This window comes from Haliaeetus albicilla, chromosome 4 (assembly GCF_947461875.1).
Source record: "Haliaeetus albicilla chromosome 4, bHalAlb1.1, whole genome shotgun sequence".
In the NCBI taxonomy this organism is placed as follows: domain Eukaryota; kingdom Metazoa; phylum Chordata; class Aves; order Accipitriformes; family Accipitridae; genus Haliaeetus; species Haliaeetus albicilla.
Genome location: NC_091486.1, coordinates 39,640,213 through 39,660,860, shown reverse-complemented (window position 1 = coordinate 39,660,860; position 20,648 = coordinate 39,640,213). Strand labels below are relative to the sequence as shown.

The window sequence follows — 20,648 nt, the reverse complement described above, 5'->3', positions numbered from 1 at the left end:
ACTCAGTTTGGGGAAAATTAACTCGATTTATTACAAATCAACCAGAGTAAGGTAATGAGAAATAAAACCAAATCTCAGAACACCTTCCCTCCACCCCTTCCTTCTTCCTGGGCACAACTTCACTCCTGGATTTCTCCACCAACCCCACCCAGCGGCACAGGGGGACAGGGATGGGGTTTACGAGCATCACATGTTATTTTCTGATGCTTCATCCTCCTCAAGGGGAGGGCTCATCACACTCTTCCCCTGCTCCAGCGTGGGGTCCCACCCACGGGAGACAGTCCTCCACAAACTTCTCCAACGTGGGCCATTCCCATGGGCTGCAGTTCTTCATGAACTGCTCCAGCATGGGTCCTTTCCACGGTGTGCAGTCCTTCAGGAGCACACTGCTCCAGCGTGGGTCCCCCACGGGGTCACAAGTCCTGCCAGAAACCCTGCTCCGTGGGCTCCTCTCTCCACAGATCCGCAGGTCCTGCCAGGAACCTGCTCCAGCACGGGCTTCCCACGGGGTCACAGCCTCCTTCGGGAACCCACCTGCTCCGGCGTGGGGTCCTCCACGGGCTGCAGGTGGATATCTGCTCCACTGTGGACCTCCCTGGACCGCAGGGGGACAGCCTGCCTCACCATGGTCTTCACCACGGGCTGCAGGGGAATCTCTGCTCCGGCGCCTGGAGCATCTCCTCCCCCTCCTTCTTCGCTGACCTTGGTGTCCGCAGGGTTGTTTCTCTTACATGTTCTCACTCCTCTCTCCGGCGGCTGTTTCTCCCTGTCTCAACTTTTTTTCCTTCTTAAAAATGTTATCACAGAGGCATTACCACTATCACTAATTGGCTCGGCCTTGGCCAGCGGCAGGTCCATCTTAGAGCCGGCTGGTATGGGCTCTCTCTCAAACACAGGGGAAGCTTCCAGCAGCTTCTTACAGAAGCCACCCCTGTAACCCCCCCTGCTACCAAAACCTTGCCACACAAAGCCAATACAATATCATGGTTAGGTTAGAATTAATTAGTGCTGGTTTTTATTCTGTCCTAATGAGAGGCCTGTTTTCTATTAAAACTAGTAAGTCTGTAAGAACCTGGGTAATTCATCTGAACTTGAGTAGACTTATTTAGACCTTATGTGTTTAGCTTATCCAAGAATACTGGAAAATCTTGGCAGTTATGTAAGGATGAGAAGATTCTGCCTCAGGCCTTGGCTCCAGCAAGCGGAGCCTCCAGCCTTATGTAAAGTTGGAAAGTCCAACTGGACTCTGTGTGGCTGCACAAGTCCATGTGGCAGGATCAGCTCCCACAGTCTCAACCTCTACAAAGCACTGCTCTCAGATAAGTAAACTGATTTGGTGGATTAATGTAGTAAATCCAGAGAGAGCAAAACTTATCTGCAGTGTTGTGAAGTCAGAAGCTTAGCAGAGCTGCACACTAGGTTTGCTCCAGGAGTGACAGCTATCTCTCTCTTCACAGTGACTGCCCTCTCAAATCCAAACAGTGGGGACAGGCTAAGGCACAACCGTGGATTTAAAATAATAAACTATGGAAAGACATATGCCATGTAAGTTCCAGGGAGATACACAGATCACACATTTCTAATTTGAAATAGCTACTCTACAGCCTTTTACCTTTGAGCACACTCTGCAGCCTCTGTTTGTCAGGGACAGGAGTTAATTTTATATCATATACTTCCTCTTTGCCTCCCTGACCTTGCTGCACCTTGGGTAAAGAGCAGGATTTAAGGAAAAGACTGAATATTAGGCTGGCAATGGGCATTTCTTCATTGCGCTTTCTCAAAACGTGTTTTTCTGCAAACTGTTTGAAGCAAAGAATGTGAGTAAAGACTCAAAACATAAAAATACAAGTGATGCTATGCTTTTGCTGCCTTCTTTTCTGACTTTAAAAAACACGCCTGGCTTTCAAGCTCAAAAATGTTATTCTTAGATACAAGCTGGAGGTAGGATGAATGGTATCACAAACATAGCGCATACCTTAACCTAGTCACCTTGGGTATACATGTCTTTCAAACGCGTGTAGGAAAATACTTCAGCAGTACTACATCCCAGTGTCAAACTGTTTTGTTCCTAGAAACAACTCAGAAGCATGTCTGCATTTTAATAATTTCATTTTTTTAATGGAGTCACTGAAGCAAAAAATTCTTATGACACCCCACCCCCCGATAAGATTTAAATTATTTTCCTGGGAAAGGATAAAAAATGAAAGATCTTAATCCTTGTCTTTCATTTCAAATTACATATGGAAAAAAAATCAAAATCCTTTTGTTTTTTGCATGAATATCATCTACCTAGCTGCTTCTTATGTTGCCTTCCAGCAATGTCTTTCTGTACTTCTAACTCTATCTGAATCACCACCTGCATCAAACCCTGTCCTAATGTCTCTCTAGATGTGACAAGAAAATTTATGTATTTAAGAAGACAGTTAATAAGAAATGTAAAATAAGCTTTTCCATTAGGAGGTAGAGAAGATGTAATTTCAGGGTACTGTTTTATGCAGTTAACAGTCCATTTTTCTTTTATAATTAAAATATTAATAAATATTAATATTGAACATTTAAAAGTTAGATGGTATTCTTTGTTTCAGTGTCAGGGAAGGCTAATGTGGAAATACTTTTAAAAAGAATCTATTTTTCAAAGACGATTGAGCACCCACTAAATAGAATGTAAACCACTAAAAAAACCCACAGGAACAAATGCTTTTGGAAGTTACTAATCAAATTTGAAAATCTATGGCTAGGTTATTAGTATTTTTGCTGTTGATATCTGTTAAGAATTTGTTTGGTTTTTTTACTTTTCATATGAAAAGAAATTGAAACTTTTACAAATTGAATACATTATTTTATTAAAATGACAGGTTATGCACTTTGTCCTAGAGGAACATAACTGAAATAAAAGAGAAAAATCTAAATTAAAATATAGGCCCAACAAGGGAATGCAAAAAAGGCAAATAGCTTTTAAATTAAAACCAAAACATAAACATTCAGCAAATGTGAAATGCTCCATGACTGTGTACATGTACAGGAGTTTGGCCTGAGCATAATTGCATTTATACAGTCTTTGTGCAGCTGATGTTGCTGAGAAAAAGAAGGTGCCGATGCAGTAAGTGCCCAATTAAAGTAGCAAAAGGCAAGCCGGAGCCTGGTGGGGGAGACAGAAAGAGCTGAACCAGCAGCGTAGATCAATCAGGGTAACCCAACGTTTTTGCTTGGAGCCAGCATCTTTAATTAAAATCCTTGTATTTCTCTAATAACTTTGCATGTTCATAAGACTTTTTCATTGATTTCAGTTACTTCCCATTTTTTCCTTCATAGATTTATAGTGCCATGACATAATTAAAGATTAAGGGGAACAATGAGACTGATTAATTGCACCCATACATGAAGTGCCCATTCCACCCTGTCCCCAACACAGCTTATTGCTATATTGCAGAGAGATACTAGTAGAGATTGACAGTCAGTGTTCTGCACTCCCCCAGAAACCTGTGCCAACGCATGGCATGTTTTTTCAAGACCTTGGTGTTTGTCGTTGTCCATTGCTGTCCCAGCCCCGACTGTGACAGTTCTGTGCAGCTGAACCCTCAGATTTCTTGGGATCCCACAAAGGGTCAGTAGGCATCAGGGCAGGTAGTTGTGCTGACTTTCAAAAGTTTGGTTCGAAACTTGGGGCCTCAGCTGTGATTAGTGAAGGGTCTCTTCACAATTATGTTTGATGAAGAAATGAGTATCTGGCACTTAAAATTCCTCTGGGGTCCCAGCCCAGATCTCCTGTATCTCACATGTTTATCTAGGCTGCAAGAAGGACCTGATGTGAGGGCTCCTGATTACCCCTGTCCACCAGCTCCCCTGTGAACAGTCTCCACCCTAGGTAGCAGGAGGAGGAGGTTGGTATTGCTCCACTCTCTCAGCATGCAGCAGGGTTGCTCTCACTTGATGCTGCCTGTTCGCAGCTGCTGCCCAGTTGCCTACCATCTGTCCCCACTCTCTTCTTGGCACCATCTCGAGGCACATGTCCCCTCTAGGAGGCACACACCAACATTCATCAGCCTTAACATATAGTTTGATATTTTGGGTAATATTTACCTTTATGTTTCACCCTTTCGGATAGGTCTTGAGTCACAGCTATAAAATCAATTGATTGCATTTGGAGGAAAGTTTGGGAGGAAAAAGCTTACTATCTTTTTAAACCAGAGCACCTATGTCCATTTTCTATAGGGTTTACTCCATGATAATGATTGCAGGAAGCTGAACTGTTGAGTTATGTTTACTGGAATCTGAACAATCAGATTGTTTTGGGACTTCAAACAATACCTAGTATTGCCTTGTGGGTTTTTTTTTCGCTTTGGGGAAACCCCTTCATTGCAAACCATCTTGCATAGAGTCCTTAAAAACATTCAGAGCCCACTAAGCTGTTTTCTGTCTGGGTATGTGGTGCCACTGAAGATATCTGACAGGTCGTCCTCAGATCTGGACCATCAATAACAATTATAATGCAAATACAGCATGCAGTGAACCAGAAGATAAATAGGGTATGTTGTGGTCTTCTCCTAGAATGAAATGTTGGTATTTCTGTTGGTATTGTTTGCTTTCCCAGTAAAATAAACAATTAGGGAAAAACAGTGACAAACCTTTGCTGTAATTGCGAATTTTGCAAACCACTTTATAACTTCCTAGTCTTCAGGAAGTCTCAAAATGTTCCCTATCCTGAACAGCATAGTAGAGGGCCTCGTTAAGCTGGTGCCTAATCATAAGCAGAGTATGCTTTTGAAGGCACTCTGTTTAAGTATTGTGCTGAAAAGGGGGCCATATACCTCCAGGTCAGCCCTGGTGCGGGTGGTGCTCTTCCTTTTTTTAAAAGGAAACACTCTGGAATAAATCGTTGTAGTCTCTTAAAAAGTTGAGGAATTAAAAAAAAAAAATTACAATACCTATAACTTTATACATTGCACGAGCCTTACAGTGTGGCTCTACAGGAGCGTGATAATTGAGGTGATTTTGTCCTAGCCTAATAGTGTGAAAACTGCTGAAAAGATGTCAGTAAATTGCTTAAATCCATTGCTGTTGTTGGAGTTTGTTCCCCACCGCTGTTTAAGCTACACAGCCTGGGGAAGCTCTATTATCTGCAGCTCAGCTTGAAAGAAGTGTGTAATCCTGCAAATACAGATCTTGGCTTGCTAAAAGTAGTAACTCATGAGCTGACAAGAAGACCGTGCCTTTTCTAAATATGCCAGCAGGTGGTCAGTGGGGTTTGTGGTCACGGACATCAGGCACAGGAGAGCCAGGTCCCTCCTCCCCTCAAGGCAGGGGATTCACCTCCTCAGGGGTTGTTTTTGGGAAGGCGGCAGTGGAGGATTCCCAGTACCTTTTGCAGCTGATGGTATTGGACATGCTGCTGGGCCTTAGCCTCTTTGCCCTTTTAAAAGTCTGCTAGGAATCCTTCTCCACAGGGAAGCAATGGTTATATAGTCATGGTGGACATCTTGACCTGCTCCCAACAGCAGCTGGCACTGAGGTAAATACATTATAACTAAGCTAATTAGGTGGCTTGTACTAATTGTCTGCACAAAGGTGCTTTACACCAAAACTTCTCAGGTTTAAGCAAAATGTTAAATTGCTGTGGAGCAACAGCAAGGAATGCTTTTCAACAGCATCCTGCTGGTGAGTGACCATGGCCTGCTATCGTGTCCTCTTCTCTTTTCCTGTTGTAGCAGCGTTGATTTTATCCGCCTGAAATTTAGCTCCTTGGCTCTCTGTCTCTAGTGCAATTAAAAAAAAAAAAGAAAGAAAGAAAGAAATATGCTGCTGGTGCACTGTAATTTTTTAGGGTGTGATAGGTGGAGTGGTGCTGGTAAGGGGAACCTGCACAGTGCACCCTCTGCCTGCAGAACCTTCTAGAAGGGGGCACTGAGCATGCTCAGGGGAGGGCAGCCATATTTGTGCACCCCATGCTGCTGCTGCAAGGAGTGGTTCAGTGCATGGCCTTGATGTCATGGTCACTGTGTAGAAGGGAGGCAGAGCACTTGGATGGTGCCCCTTGGCTTGGGGGCGTTATGGGTTTGTGTGGTGTGGGTTTTTTTGGTAGTGGGTGAGGGGCCTCAGGGGTGGCTCCTGTGAGAAGCTGCTTGAAGCTCCCCCGGCTCCAGGTCAGACCCGCGTCTAGCCCAGACCCACCCCATCAGTGACAGTGGTAGCGCCTCTGGGATGACAGATTTAAGAAGGGGAACCAGTAGTGAGTAGGGGGATTGGAATGTGAGAGGAACCCCTCTGCAGATACCGGGTCAGTGAGGAAGGAGGGGATGCCCCTGCAGCCCGTGGTGAGACAGCAGGCTGTCCCCCCCCGGCCCATGGAGGTGAACGGTGGAGCGGAGGCCCCCAAAGATGGCCATGACTCCATGGGAAAGCCCACGATGGAGCAGTTTGTGACTGAAGATCAGCTCACGGAAAGGACCCATGCCAGGGAAGTTCGGGAAGAACTGAAGCCCATGGAAAGGACCCACGCCAGGGAAGTTTGTGAGGAACTGCAGCCTGAAGAAAGGACTCACGTTGGAGAAGTTCGTGCAGGACTGTCTCCTGTGGGAGGGACCCCACGGTGGAGCAGGGGACGACTGAGGAGTCCTCCCCCTGAGGAGGAGGGAGCAGCAGAGACAAGGTGTGGGGAGCTGACCCCAACCCCCAACCCCTGTTCCTCTGCACCGCCGGGGGGAGGAGATGGAGAGAACCGGGAGTGGGGTTGAGGTGGGAAGGAGGGAGGGGTGGGGGGAAGGTGTTCTAAGGTTTGGTTTTACTTCCTAATGTCCTTGTTTTGTTTTGATTTGTAGTAAATTAAATTGATTTTGTTTCTTCCCCAAGTTGAGCCTGTCTTTTGCCTGTGACCATAAGTGGTGAGTGATCCCTCCCAGTCCTTATCTCGACCCATGAGCCTGCCTTTGTATTTTCTCCTCATCCCACCATGGCCGGAGAGGGAGGAGTGAGCGAGCGGTTGCGTGGTGCTTTGTTACTGGCTGGGCTTAAACCATGACAGGAGGCCAGCTCCTTGTTTGAGGTGTGACACAGGTAAACGCAGAGGATTTGGGTCATGGAACAGGATGAAATGAACATCTTCGGCTTCTGTGCCTCTCCACTGATGGTAGAGGGGGACCCTCTGGCAAATAGGGTCCTCTGTCAAGTCAGGAGGAATCAGGGCCTTGCCTCCCTTTGAGGTCAAAGCAGATGGTGCCCGGGCCAGTGCAAATCAAGGTGTTGTGGAACAATTTCTGAACTGGCAGAAAACTATTGGAGTCACTGACTAAATGAGGTCTTAATTGGTTTTCATGAGATGAGACTCTGTTCCTATCAGCTAATGGTGTGGTGGTGGTATACTGTGACATGTGTGTTTTGCTTAACATATGCCACTGTTCTCTATCTCTGTCCTAATGTTTATCAATACTGTTACTTAAATAAACAAATCCTGTTTCTCTAGCAGGGTTGACAGCAAGTGCATTTACAGAAATTTCCCTTATTTCTTAAATTAGATTGCATAAGGCACAAAAGTGTTTTCTGTCTGGGGGTTTGCCTCTGGTATCAGCAAGATGGAATTACTCTAAAAGTGCAGCCCTTTATTCTGTAGATTATAAATGATTACTTCTCTTTGGTTATTTACATTTTTATGTTCTAAATAAATATTGTGTATGTCAAGAAGCTTTGGCATTACCTGAAGTATTTCCGGCAAGTAGTGGAGGGAATTTGGATTGGAAAGTACTTATAAAGCAGTTACTGATACATTAAATAGTAGAATCGAGCAGAAAGTTGAATGGAATTCTGCGTTCTCTGGCTTCCTGAAAAGTGTTTTCCATAGAGAAGTAATTAAATGCTTTTAACAAAATAAATGGTAAAGGTTAATTACAGAAGTGTAACATCCTTGCTTTTATCAAAAGACAGCTGACAGCACAGCTTCCTGGCATTCTGTAGTCAGTCGTTGGTATAGTCCTGTGGATAATATTAATTTCTTTTTCCATAAAATAAAGATAGAAGCTATAGCCGAGTGAGGGGAGGAGGATGCTCTACTTGTTGACCATTCTTTGCACAAGATTAAGTCCTGAGGTACAGTAGTGTGGTAACACTTTGTGCTGGTTTTGGCTGGGACAGAGTTAAGTTTTTTCATAGTAGCTAATATGGGGCTATGTTTTGAATTTGTGCTGTGAACAGTGTTGATAATTCAGGGATGTTTTAGTTATTGCTGAGCAGTGTTTACACAGAGCCAAGACCTCTTGTGCCTCTCACACCACCCCACCAGCAAGTGGGCTGAGAGTGCACAAGAAGTTGGGAGGGGACATGGCTGGGACAGCTGACCCCAACTGACCTAAGGGATATCCCAGACCATATGACGTCATGCTCAGCCTATAAAGCTGGGGGAAGAAGAAGGAAAGGGGGGGGGGGCACACACACATTCAGAATGATGGCGTTTGTGTTCCCAAGTAACCGTTACGCATGATGGAGCCCTGCTTTCCTGGAGATGGCTGAACACCTGCCTGCCGATGGGGAGTGGTGACTGAATTCCTTGTTTTGCTTTGCCTGTGCGTGCAGCTGTTGCTTTACCTGTTATACTGTCTTCACGTCAACCCAAGAGTTTTCTCACTTTTGCTCTTCCGATTTTCCCCCCCATCCCACTGGGGAGGGAGTGAGCAAGCGGCTGTGTGGTACTTAGTTGCCAGCTGGGTTAAACCACGACACGCTTAAATTACTGTGCTTTGCAGTTGGTAGAATATAGTTGTTTCCCTGTGAATGAAGGCTGGATTGTGTTATTTAGAAAAGGTAAGTGGTGTTTCCAGATCTGTTCCAATCTGCAGGTTGTGTTCTGTTCTGTTATCTCATGGCCTATTAGTCAAATTGGTTGCCATAAGGAATAACATTTGGTTCTGAGATTGCTGGCCTCACTCTGAATTTCACTCATTTACTCAGTGTTGCTGTTCTTTGTGGGGGAAAACTCACACAGAACTGGTGGGCTCTTCTGTTACTTTGTGGGGGTTTTTTTATATCCTTCCATCAGCCGTTTACAAAAACTAATAATTTGAAAATAATACTCCACCTGAATTTCCAAGGGTAAGAGCAAACGCTTTAAAAATTCTTCCTCCATAGTCCTCACGCAACATATATGTTGCTAAAGAGGGTATTGAGAAGATATTGTGGAGGATATGAGTGGCCAGTACCATTGAAGCAATTACCTTAAAACTTGAGGTTTTTTTCAGTATGCTGTTCAGTTTGTTGTTTTCCTCAGTGTGCAGTTGAAGAGCTCTCTCCTTAGTTCTGATTCTGACCTGATAATTTTTCCTGCCTCCTAGTAACGAAGACAGTGTGTGCAGAGCAGTGTGATGGACGATGCTATGGGCCATACGTCAGCGACTGCTGCCACCGGGAATGCGCTGGAGGCTGTTCGGGACCTAAAGACACTGATTGCTTTGTATGTGTGAGAATTCTCATTTTTCTTGTTCTTGGCGGTCACACTGCAAATTCTTAATGCTTTAATCCATGAAATTCACAATTTTGTTCCTTTTAATGTATTGCATGCACACTCCCAGATTTAGACTGCAAATTTTAGCATTTAATGTTTTTCACATTATGTTAACATTGCTTATATACTTAATATTACCCATTAACAGATTTATGAGATTTGTAAATACAGATTGGGAACCATTAATATGCTAATCTCTGTGATTTTTATCTTTTGCTTTTCTAAAATTAACTTTTAGAGGTGATAGGGAATTTTTAGAAGTATTTATCATTACATTTGAGCATGGCTTTTATTACTGCTCTGTGTGCTTTTTATTTGAAAGTCAAGAATACAATTTAGCTTCTCTGTGAAAGGTGTTCCCTACTACTGCCAGACTTGATTTAAATTCAGCTTTTTTACTGGGCATACTTCTTAGTGGAGATGGAAGGAAAGTGGTTTCCAAAATACTCTACCTCAAATGCATACTACTACATGTGCTTAAGATGAAAAGAGGAAAAGGCTAACTTTTTCCATAAAAAACAGGCAATCTGAACATACAGGCCTTTAGACAAATTTGTCTTGTTTGTAGTCCGTTATTTATAATAGCGTAAGCAGCTTCAGAACCCAACACTGATCTCAAAAAAAGTGTAGCTCATCACACTGGGTTGCAGAGACAAGTTTTGCTGATGTTTTCAGGGGAAGCAAACCTAGACCTAAAGAAGCCTAGAACTAGAACATGCACAGAGGTGGATTTTCAAAGGTACCCAAGTGATTGAAGAGCCAAATATCTACAAAGTTGGGTAGGCTCCTTTTAAAATCTGCCAGATAGGATTGGGAGGAGGGATCTTATGGTATGGAAAATTGCAGATATTTTGATAGCATACGCAAGTGGATCATATTGAACTGGCAAAAATGAATCTTTCCTTGGCTGGACCTGAAACTTGCTCACTGTTCAGGTATCATTTGATAGTCGTAGGTTTTATGCTTCAAAAACGCATTCTAAATGCCATTCTTTTACTGCTGATGAAATGCAGTAATGGCCCGACTTAACTGCTAACAGGTTTTACTAAAGCTGTTCTTTGTGGCTGGGTCTTTGCACAAGTAGATGCTCAGCACACATGGTACACCTGTATCAATGCTTGCTGGAAGTTCCGTGTTGGCTTTGGACTAGAGAGGTGGGAAAATAACATGTTTTCCCATGTCATGTATGATCTAAATAGGTAAAGGGAAGAGGAAGAATGCAGTTACTGCTCCCGTGTGACTGTTGAGGAACATCCTCAAAGATGATGAGTTGATGTGTGTCCATTTTCAAAGGTTAAGGACAAGTTATTTGCAGCATAAGTTCTGTAATACTGCAGCCTGTAAGAAAATGAGTTAGACTTTCTGAATTGTGGCAGTTATGGAAATATGTGTGCTAAAAATCAACTAGCGTGTTTGTTCTGATCCAGCAGAGAAGCACCCAGGGCTTTATTCTCATTCACTCCTGGCCTGAGAACAATGTAAAAGAAATTCAGCAGGGGTCTGGCAATTTTCAGGACTAGTCGTTACTTGCGTAGTACACACTGGGTGAAAAGTGTAACCCTTTAGGCTATAGACAACTGTGCTTAGCTTTCAGCTGAGATACAGAACTTTGTTTTTTCCCTGTGTATTTTCCTGTGCTTTCATTCACAAATTAGCAGCATTTAACAACAGAGGCTAGAAGTTTGCATAAATTAGCAAAGCAATTATAAATGTATGCAAAGCATTATAGTCATAAATTAAAAGTTCCCGAGTCTTTGAGATGAGCTTTTCCTGAGAAGTGCCATCTCTTCAAACAGTATTGGTGTGCTTTACTTCACAAATTTGCTAAACCATTATCAGGGGATTGTCATGTACATGATAGAGTACCTTTTGAGTCAACAGGTGATGTAAAAAATGCGTTGAGGAAACAAATGAAATTAGTATTTATTAATAAGCAAAAGTGCAGTTTATGAAGCATTACAAATCCTTTAGCGTATTATGGCAGCTTGCAACAGCATCCTGCTGTAAATATGGGTTTGGTATTTCTGGATAAAATTCATCCATCCTCCTCCATATGCTGCCATACAATCATTTGCATATTCAGTTCTAAAAGCAAGACAATAATCATCATCTGACATAACTGCAAGCAAACATGCTAAAACAAACTTTCAGAGATGTTCTTATCTTGTGTTCAAAACCAAACTGGGTCTAAAACTTCAAATGCATGGGAGGGCCTGGTTGAGTGCCCAACGGAACTAAAAAAGTGACACAACCCTATTCATAGGGTAGACTTCCTGTCCAGTTCACAGTAAAGAAGTAACTGAGTGTATTTATCTTTGTAAGAAAAAAAATAGATCTGGTTCTGTGAGAAACTGACAGGTTTTGTAATATGTGTTTTAAAGAAACAGAAAAGACAGGATCAGCAGTTTGGCTTAGCTCATGCTCCATATAGGACAGTGCCTTCATCATGGAACTCCCTGTTTGTCCCTTTCAGCAGCAGATTTTGTTCTTCTCCCTTGGTTACTTTATTAGCCTCTCCATTCTGAAATCTTCTGACGCAACAAGTAACCTCCCTCAGTCCTGCTGGTCCTGATCTGAATGGAGATAAGGACTGTTAGTAAAAGCAGCAGAAGAGAGGAATCTTTTTCACTTTTCTCTCTGTCCCAGCCCTGGATGGGAGGGGTCACGACACACATGTTGGTATACTTATTGACCCTTTAAAGAGTCAAAAACATCTGTATTTTTTACAACCTGGAAAAGGACCAGAAGGATTCATCCCTAGACTAAAACTTTTAAAGTAGCCTGGCTTCAGCAGAATCCAGTAGCAGTGGTTGCTTAAACTGCTAGAGGGATCCAAGCCAGGCTACAGCTTTCATGTTCATATGAAATTTGACATTTATGGTATGCTTTGTGAATATTATTCCAACAGGTTTTTTATAAGCTGTGGTTAAAACCATAGACACGATACATGGTGATAAGGAATGTCAAAATTGGTGGTGTTTTTCTATTACTAATTATCAACCTTTCATGGTCAATTATTTTCCCTGCATACCGTTACTTTCTCTATCCACACACTTGCCTCTTCATTTGTCAGGGCCCTGTCCTCTGTCAGCTCTGGGTGGCTGAGCTTGAATGCTAAGTGATACAAAGTCCTATTTTCTTTTCTCAGTGTGTGAAGCAACTGACCTTGTTAAATTTGCCACTTAGGGAAATGACCCCCTCCTGTGCTAGCTCAAAAGAAATTCTTATCCCTCTTGCTTTCTAATTGGGAATTTCAGTTTTCAGCTGGATGGTGGACTCATGCTGTAGGGATTCTAAAGGTTGGACCTCTGAAAAAGTCATTAGCATTTGTTTAGACTGACTATGATAAATAGCTGTCCACTCTTGGAAGTTTTAGAATGTCCTATCAAGTTGTGAATTAACTGATTGGTAGTAGTAACAATAGTTATGAAACAAATTACAGTGTTGTTATGTTTTTGTAGGAAGTGCTATAACAGTCAGCTGTGTTTCAAATTAAGGGGGCCCAGTGAGCCCCCTTTTATAAGTCATGTATTTGCCAAGATCCTAGCAAGAAATCTAAGTAGCCAAAATGAAGGTTAGGAAACTGTATATCACATTCCTCACTGTTGCAACAAGTCTGAACAATCAAGACTGTATTTTAAACTAAAAAAAACCCAAACAGACGAACAAAAGCAGCTATATGATTTAATTTAATATTTTTTTCTCCCTTGTTTTGCAGGCCTGTATGAATTTCAATGATAGTGGTGCATGTGTCACGCAGTGCCCCCAGACTTTTGTATACAACCCTACCACCTTCCAACTGGAGCATAATCACAATGCCAAGTACACCTATGGGGCATTTTGTGTCAAAAAGTGCCCACGTAAGTGCTGTGTTAGCTGCCTTTTCCTGCAGGGATGGAAAGTTTCGTGTTGTGTTTCAGGAGCCTTAGAAAACAATGAGAGAATGAGAGCTAAGTGCATAGTGCAATATCTCAAATCACTCCACATGTGCTTGCAGCCTGTAATAACTCAGTGATGTGTTGACTAAAGTCGTGTGTTAACATTCTGGGTTGCTGACACTTCCCAAGTATCCTATACTATAGTGATTTTCTTAAAGAAAGGGAATTCACTAGGTTTCTGTATTCATGACCACTTCTTGTTATATTCATGCTTTAGATCGGCATTTGTAAATTTCAAAATTAACTGTTAAAACAGCTAGTGGGATTGTAAAAGGGTATAAATATCTGTTTCACAAAAATAACAGTCCACCTCCAGTACTACCTGGCACCAAATGCTTTCGTGATACTGATGCCCTTTTCTTAACTTGGAATAATGATGGTTTGACAGAAAGTTGCCATAAATATTTTCTGAGCAGTTCTGTCCCAATGCAGAAAAAACATGCAATACTGACAACAATACAGTCTTAAAACTCCAGAGTAGAATTAGAGGGGAAGAGGGAGTTAAAAAAAGAATAATCCCATGCATGTACAAAACACATGCTTCTGAGATACCAGACAGATGATGACAAGTAATAGAAAAAATTAGAGGGTCATCACTTACATAGTCTTTGATACTGCTGTTGTAGTTAGAAAGAAAAATAAGGGAGACAGTATTCTTGTTCTCCCTTTCATTCCCACCAAGGTTTACAGTTGTGTTGTGCATTAATTATTTTATCCATAAATTACATACAAGAAGGATGTGTAATCTATAATAAATGGAACCATAGTTCAACCCAAACCAAAATCCAAATTTTGAATCTCTGTGGAGAAGTTCAGATTGACAGTAGGCTGAGACTGTGACTGTCAAGGCTTAGTTCTGTCTGTAATAGAGTGGTGGGGTTTTTGAAGCAAGGTATTTTTTATTTTACAAAACTGGTATACCATACACTACTTAAGGGATATGATTCTCTGTCCAAATACTTCATTGAACTTTTTTTCCTTTTTTTTTTTTTTCCTTTCTTGACAGTATTAAGCTTTCAGTTAGGTAGGATCAGTCTATATCCCCTTTGGCAGTTGTTTTACAAGGCAAAATTGAAATACTTGTCTTGTGGAGTGTTTTATCCCAGATGTATATATTTGTGTGTGTATGAAAGAGACAGGGCAGAGCATCTTGTTTTATTTCTCTCCAATTACTGTACCTTTTTTTACTACAAATAATAATAAAATCAAATCGGGGGAGGAGGGAGGATCAGGCCTGACAGTTCATGGATTTTCATAAGTCTCCAAAACCATGCCTAATTTGCTTGCTCATGCACTTCTGAAAACACTGATCATTAAATGTTAATGTCAATGTGGAAGTGCTGAGGTAATTAATAATATGTGTTGACACAGAGTCCAAAAACATGTGTCCCAGTATTATTTAGTCCAGTGGTTTGCTTTCTGCCAATATCTTTTTCCTTTCAGACAACTTTGTGGTAGATTCCAGCTCTTGTGTCCGTGCCTGTCCGAGCTCCAAGATGGAGGTTGAAGAAAATGGTATTAAGATGTGCAAGCCCTGCACTGACATTTGTCCTAAAGGTAGGCAGTAGTTTAGTATAAATTTTCTTGAATGTAGTCCACACTGTAGTAGAGCAGAGCAGGATGTAATTTTGGCATGAAACACCCTTCATGAGTACATTGTAGAATATTAATAGCTTTTGGATACCCACAGAACTTTGAGCTATGAGGGCTGTGTGTGACATATATACAATAGAATTACTAAGTTGTGATGGTAATATAACCAATCCAATTACTTTTGATTAGATAAAAACGATGGAGATTTCTCTGTTGGTTTTAGAGAAATCTGAAAGAAGTCTTTATTATGTTATTTTAATGACAAGTATTTCCTGGAGGTATTTTAGAGCTGTCCTTTTGTCATTCCAAAGGGGACCATACTAAAGCCCTGCCTTCAATGTATGGTATGTCTCATACTTGTCAATACAATGTTAGGTTTCCATTTATTTCCTCTGTTATTTAAAAATGTCTGTTTCCCCAGAATCTTCTACCTCCTTTCTAAGTGTCTAAAACAGAGACTAGAAGTTTTTCAGTGATGGTGCTGTTGAGAAGACTGAAATCTATAGGTTACCTTGCTGTCCCAAGCTCCACTAGGGGGACTTTCTGCTCTCTGATTGAAGGTCTCAGGAGCAAAGCACCACTAGTTTTCCCACGTGGGCCTATGCCACTTTTCAGTCCTAGTGGAAGCCATATCTGGAAGGGAATTCACAATGAAGCTACTGAAAAACTCTGTAAATCAACAGTCTCTCCACGTGGCTGAAACAAACACATCTGCCAAGGCAGGGTACTGACATGCTGTATTCTAAGTGAAGGCAATGCCCAGCCCTTTAACCTAATTGCAGTAAACAACTTTTTTGCTGGATAGATAGTTTAATGCATGAAAATACACGTGTAGTGTTTCTGTCAAACTCTTAGCCTTACTTTGTGAGGAGGAAAGTTACCACGTTTGTAAAAGATTCAGGTGTACTGCTGGTAGTTGCCATTAGAGGAGCCCAGTTAGGGAGATAGGATACATTATGTGATGGAAGTCATGAAGGATTTGTTCCTGGATGCATCATGTGACCCAGAAAATGCAACTAAGTTACATAGAAAGGCTACACAGAGGTTTACTCACTGCTTACCAAAGTTTCTCCAGGCCCCAGTAATCTTTTTGTTGGGCTGATGAGTAAAGAATTATTTGTACATCCTCTCTAAAGTTCTTTATGGTACGTGAATGGTTAAGTTCACAAATCTACCAGAGCAAAGGGGACCTCTTGAGCTAGCAGTATTAGGATCCTGCAGTTTCTGCAGTGAGCAGTGCACAAATAAATGGCATGGCCACCAGGCTAGTCTGAGCTAAGTTATCTACTGTCTGTTTACAGCTGGCTCGAGTGGGATTTTTGTGTTATTCATACTTGCCTTTAGATCCAGTGTGAAATACCTTAACCTATGTGCCAGTATGTCCTTCTGTGGCAGGTACTTTAGCTTATTGTTTTGTTTTAAATTGGCATGTGCTTCTTTGGGAATATAGGTAAAGGGAGCTGTTTTAACACCTCTCTGCTGCTTTATCTCTGAAATAAATGAAGACTCATGTCTAGAAGGCCAACGTGTTCTGTTTCAGTAATTGTTTTTCCTGGTACTTTACACAAACTCCTTGTTTTGGCAGCATGTGATGGCATTGGAACAGGGAGTTTAGTGTCAGCTCAGACGGTGGATTCCAGCAACATTGACAAGTTCATAAACTGTACCAAGATCAACGGCAACCTTATCTTCCTTGTTACTGGGATTCATGGGTAAGTGACAAAATGTTAAGACGTTATGTTATGGTGCCAGCTGAAACAAATTGCATCCACCTCTTAATGATGTCTGCAGGCTTCCTTTACGGAATAGCAGATCCAGGATAAATTTGTTTTCTGCCTTCCATTATGAAGGAAAGTGTTACCTTGATTCTTATGATTCAACCTCTAGGAAAAGAGAAGTAGACTGTTTGCTCTTTATGAGATCCTCAGTACTAGCTTACAATAATGGCTGATTAGAGAATAGAAGGGAGAAGGGGAGGTTACCTTCCATTAGTTTGTTTCAGTTTTAGTATGACCAGCAATCTAATGTGCAGAATATGCAAAGATAGTGCCTCACCTAGCATAAATTGTCATAGCCTGGGTGGCTGTCAGTGCATGTACCTGCAAAAAAGCTGCCCTCTTGTCAATCAGTTTTGAAGTATATATTCAAGTTTCAATTGCAGAGATACACAAAGCTCACTGGTATTTAAATCCAGTATTTTGGTTTAAATACGGCTGTATATTGAATAAGTGTTAGTAACAGTTGAAGATGTGGAGGTACAGAACCAGTATTTAAAAGTCTCACCAATGTCTCCGGAAGGAAGATATACCAGCCAGATAAGTAGTGCCTTGCTGTTTACAGTTTGGTGCACCGCATGTTTGCCATTGTAGCAAAGGTGAATGCATGGTGCAAATGCGGGATGTGTCCAGAAAAGACAGACATACTCTGTTTTGATGGTCAGGTGAGGTCCAATGCAACTAGCCCCTTTCTTGCATTGTATTCTTTCTGTCATTGAGAGAACACAAATATGATTGTATCAGTTGCTATTGCAATTGATCCTGTCATATTTTTGATCCTGTGATTCTGTAGCTTGTCTTTCCCTTTCCTGAGTACTTGAACTTCAAGTCTTTATGAATTTGTAATAATTTATATAAAAACTACATATATAATTATGAATTGGTTTTATGCACAATTATTTATAATAGGTTATATATAAATTAGATAATTATGGATTGGCTTTAATTAGTGTCGAGAAGTTAAGTGGGATGAAGGTAGACCTACATTTTGGTGAGTCAGTAGTACTCATTCTTCTAAGGTAATGCTCTGCTGAAGTGTATGAAGTATGGATAAAGTGATATTCATTAGGGTACATATCTGCTGCCTGAGACAGAGGCAGAAAACACATTGGATGGAAAATTGTTACGACCTGTATAGGTCAGATGCAGCCTTCTCTCTGCTGTTTTCCTCTGGTTGGGATGCTAAAAAGCCAAGCTGCCTTCTGCTTGTATTGTTGCCTGTGAAGGGGTGGGATATACCAAGGAGAGCTGTAGTTTTAAGGACAGACAGCCCCAGCTAGCAGCAAATGCTGCCTCCTTCTTCTCCCCCGATTTGCAGCAGGAGCAACAAGCCCTCAGCGCTCACCAGCTTTTTATCATCCCTTTAGCTGCCCTCTCCAGTTTCACAATGAGCTGAAACTCTCACTGTTGGAGCTGTAAAATTCAGCTGTGCCTGTTCTAATGGTAAAAGATGACTGCATTATTCTACAGTTTTATATGTTGATAAAACATATCAGACATTTGGCTATTTAAGGGGTTTAAATGTATTTGTATCTTTAAAGACTATCTTAGGATTTGGAGGGGAAATTCAGCAACCTCATGTTTATTATAGGCAAAGGTTTTGCTTTTTTAATAGTAATGCATTTTAAAAGCTAAGTGCTGTGTTTCTGTTAGGCAGTCAAAACTTGTTACCTAATTTTCTGAGAGCCCCAAATTGTTACAATTAAGTGTATATGATGCTTCTGTGGTCCACTGGGCTTTAAGTTAAGGTTCAAGAACTCATTTTGTTGCTGCTAACCTGGAATCACCTCCACGATAGTTAGAAGTGACCTCATCGGTCTGTCACTGCATAGACTTGTGAGGCCTGTCCCCAAAGACAGCCTAGTTGATTACCTGCATGTTCCAATTCCAAGAATGATGTTTCCTGGAAAGCAGAAGGAGGAGAGGTGGAAACAGATGCTCCACATTTACTGAGTATGTTTCCTACCCTCAGAAAACCCACAAAAATACCATAACATGGTGTTACAGAAGGATTTTTAAAGGATTTTTGTTTGGGTTAGGCTTCTAATTAGGATCTTAAGTAGTTGGAGAGTCTTTACTCCTTTAAAAATTAGGAGGAAAAAGAAGTATTTACTAAATGATGGAACTCTTAAAATCAAGTCAGCTTCATCTTTTTACACTAGCATATCTAACTTCGAGATTTTAATGTTTGGGGGGGGTATTTCATTTCTCAGGTGACAAACTTGCTTGGCAAAGATCTGTGCTTTTTGATGTTCCTTGTTCAACACCTTCTGAAAAGTGTACCCTTTTAATGCCATATTTCAGGAACTGCTGGCATGCTCTTAGTTTTGTTTTGCTTATAGCTTTCACTTGTTTCAGTAGCAGTTTTGTTAGTCCTGGTAGTACAGTATTGCAACTGTACCATTTGAGCTAGTACTCCTGGAAAAAATGTTGAAAATTCATGTTTCCTTTAAGGAGGTCACCCATGGTTGTTTAGAATGCCTTAATTTTCCATAAACATAAATATTTGCTAAAACATTAATGATTTGAACCTTAAAGATGCTAAGCACCATTATTTTCCTTCAAGATGACTTGGGAGAAGTTAGACACAGGTTCTGCAGGAACAATAGTCTGAAGAAATTGGAAACATTCTGAAGAAATCTGGAGCATATGCTGCCTAAAAGCAAAGTATTGACCTCCTGAATACTGCTTTCTACATGGTATAGCTTTGAGAACCTGATCTTTTTTTTATCCAGTATCACATTTTGTCTTTAATCTTTCAGGGACCCATATCACACAATCGCTGCAATCAATCCAGAGAAATTAAATATCTTCCAAACAGTGAGAGAGATAACAGGTAACACACTTCTGATTTCCTATAATCTGAACTTCTCACTTGCATTTATGGTTGTCATTTGTTAGTTTTTCTGAAGAACACAAAGTGCTTTTTTGTTTAAACTCACTGGACTGTGAATTTCATAAAAGTTTAATACACAACAACTTCAGTATCAGTTGATACAAGTGTGTTGTCCTTTGCTCATGAATACAGAATGCCTATTACATTTGGGGTACACAAGCATCAGAAGACCAAGACCTTACTGTTGAGTGGACAAGGTGTCGTGGTCTTCACTTGAAGACGTTTGAAATATGCCTTGGAAAAAAACCAGACAAGTCAATCTGGTTTTGCAGCTACTTCTCTTGGTCTAACAGCAGATGCTGCTGCAAATTAGCTTCTGTGATTTAAAGACAAATGTATAATGTGTGGAAGGTAGACTCTCCCATCTTTTGTGACTTTTCAGTGGGGTCATACAGCTAGAACACAGAACTTTGCTTTCTTGCATCTTGCTGTTTCTTGTTTCACCATTTGGGGGCAGGGAGGAAGATACTGCAGCTTTGAGTTCTTGATTGATTGCTGATTATGTATAGATAGTTGGGGGGGGGTTGCACTTCCCTATTTCATGCACAAATTAAAAAAAAAAAAATCTTTGGTCACTATAGCATGATTGTAGCTGGGCGGAGCTCAACAAGTGTTTGGCATTTGAAATGAGTTCTCTCCCATGTCCTTCACCTCTCAAAAATTGTGTATTTCAGCAAGACAGTGGTATTAAAAAATGAAAGTAAGCTCTAAATCTCTCCCTAATTAATGTCAAAGATAATCTGGCATCTGGGTGTCTGTAATTTGCCATTGTTTAAGCACATTAATTGACAGTCTCAGCTCCACTACGTAAGTGTAATTACCCCTATGCTTAAAGACGTACTGCATTTCAGTCCAGTATTGAATCAAAGTCATAGGGAACTGCACTGTGTAGAGGTCTGTGTAGCACAAAATAAGTAGTCCGACATACTTGTGCAGAGAATGCTCTCTGGTGATGAACAGTC

At 41.3% G+C, this 20,648-nt stretch overlaps 1 protein-coding gene across 5 annotated transcripts in view; it reads left to right on the top strand.

Annotated features, from left to right (window-relative positions):
* Positions 1 to 20,648, top strand: part of ERBB4 (erb-b2 receptor tyrosine kinase 4) — a 671,761-nt gene that overhangs the window by 468,397 nt on the left and 182,716 nt on the right. For all 5 annotated transcript variants that reach the window (XM_069782036.1, XM_069782034.1, XM_069782037.1 and 2 more), the window contains 5 exons: positions 9,315 to 9,433; positions 13,203 to 13,344; positions 14,866 to 14,979; positions 16,601 to 16,727; positions 19,553 to 19,626. In XM_069782036.1, coding sequence (XP_069638137.1) covers positions 9,315 to 9,433; positions 13,203 to 13,344; positions 14,866 to 14,979; positions 16,601 to 16,727; positions 19,553 to 19,626 — 576 coding nt within the window. The remainder of the gene's footprint in view (positions 1 to 9,314; positions 9,434 to 13,202; positions 13,345 to 14,865; positions 14,980 to 16,600; positions 16,728 to 19,552; positions 19,627 to 20,648) is intronic.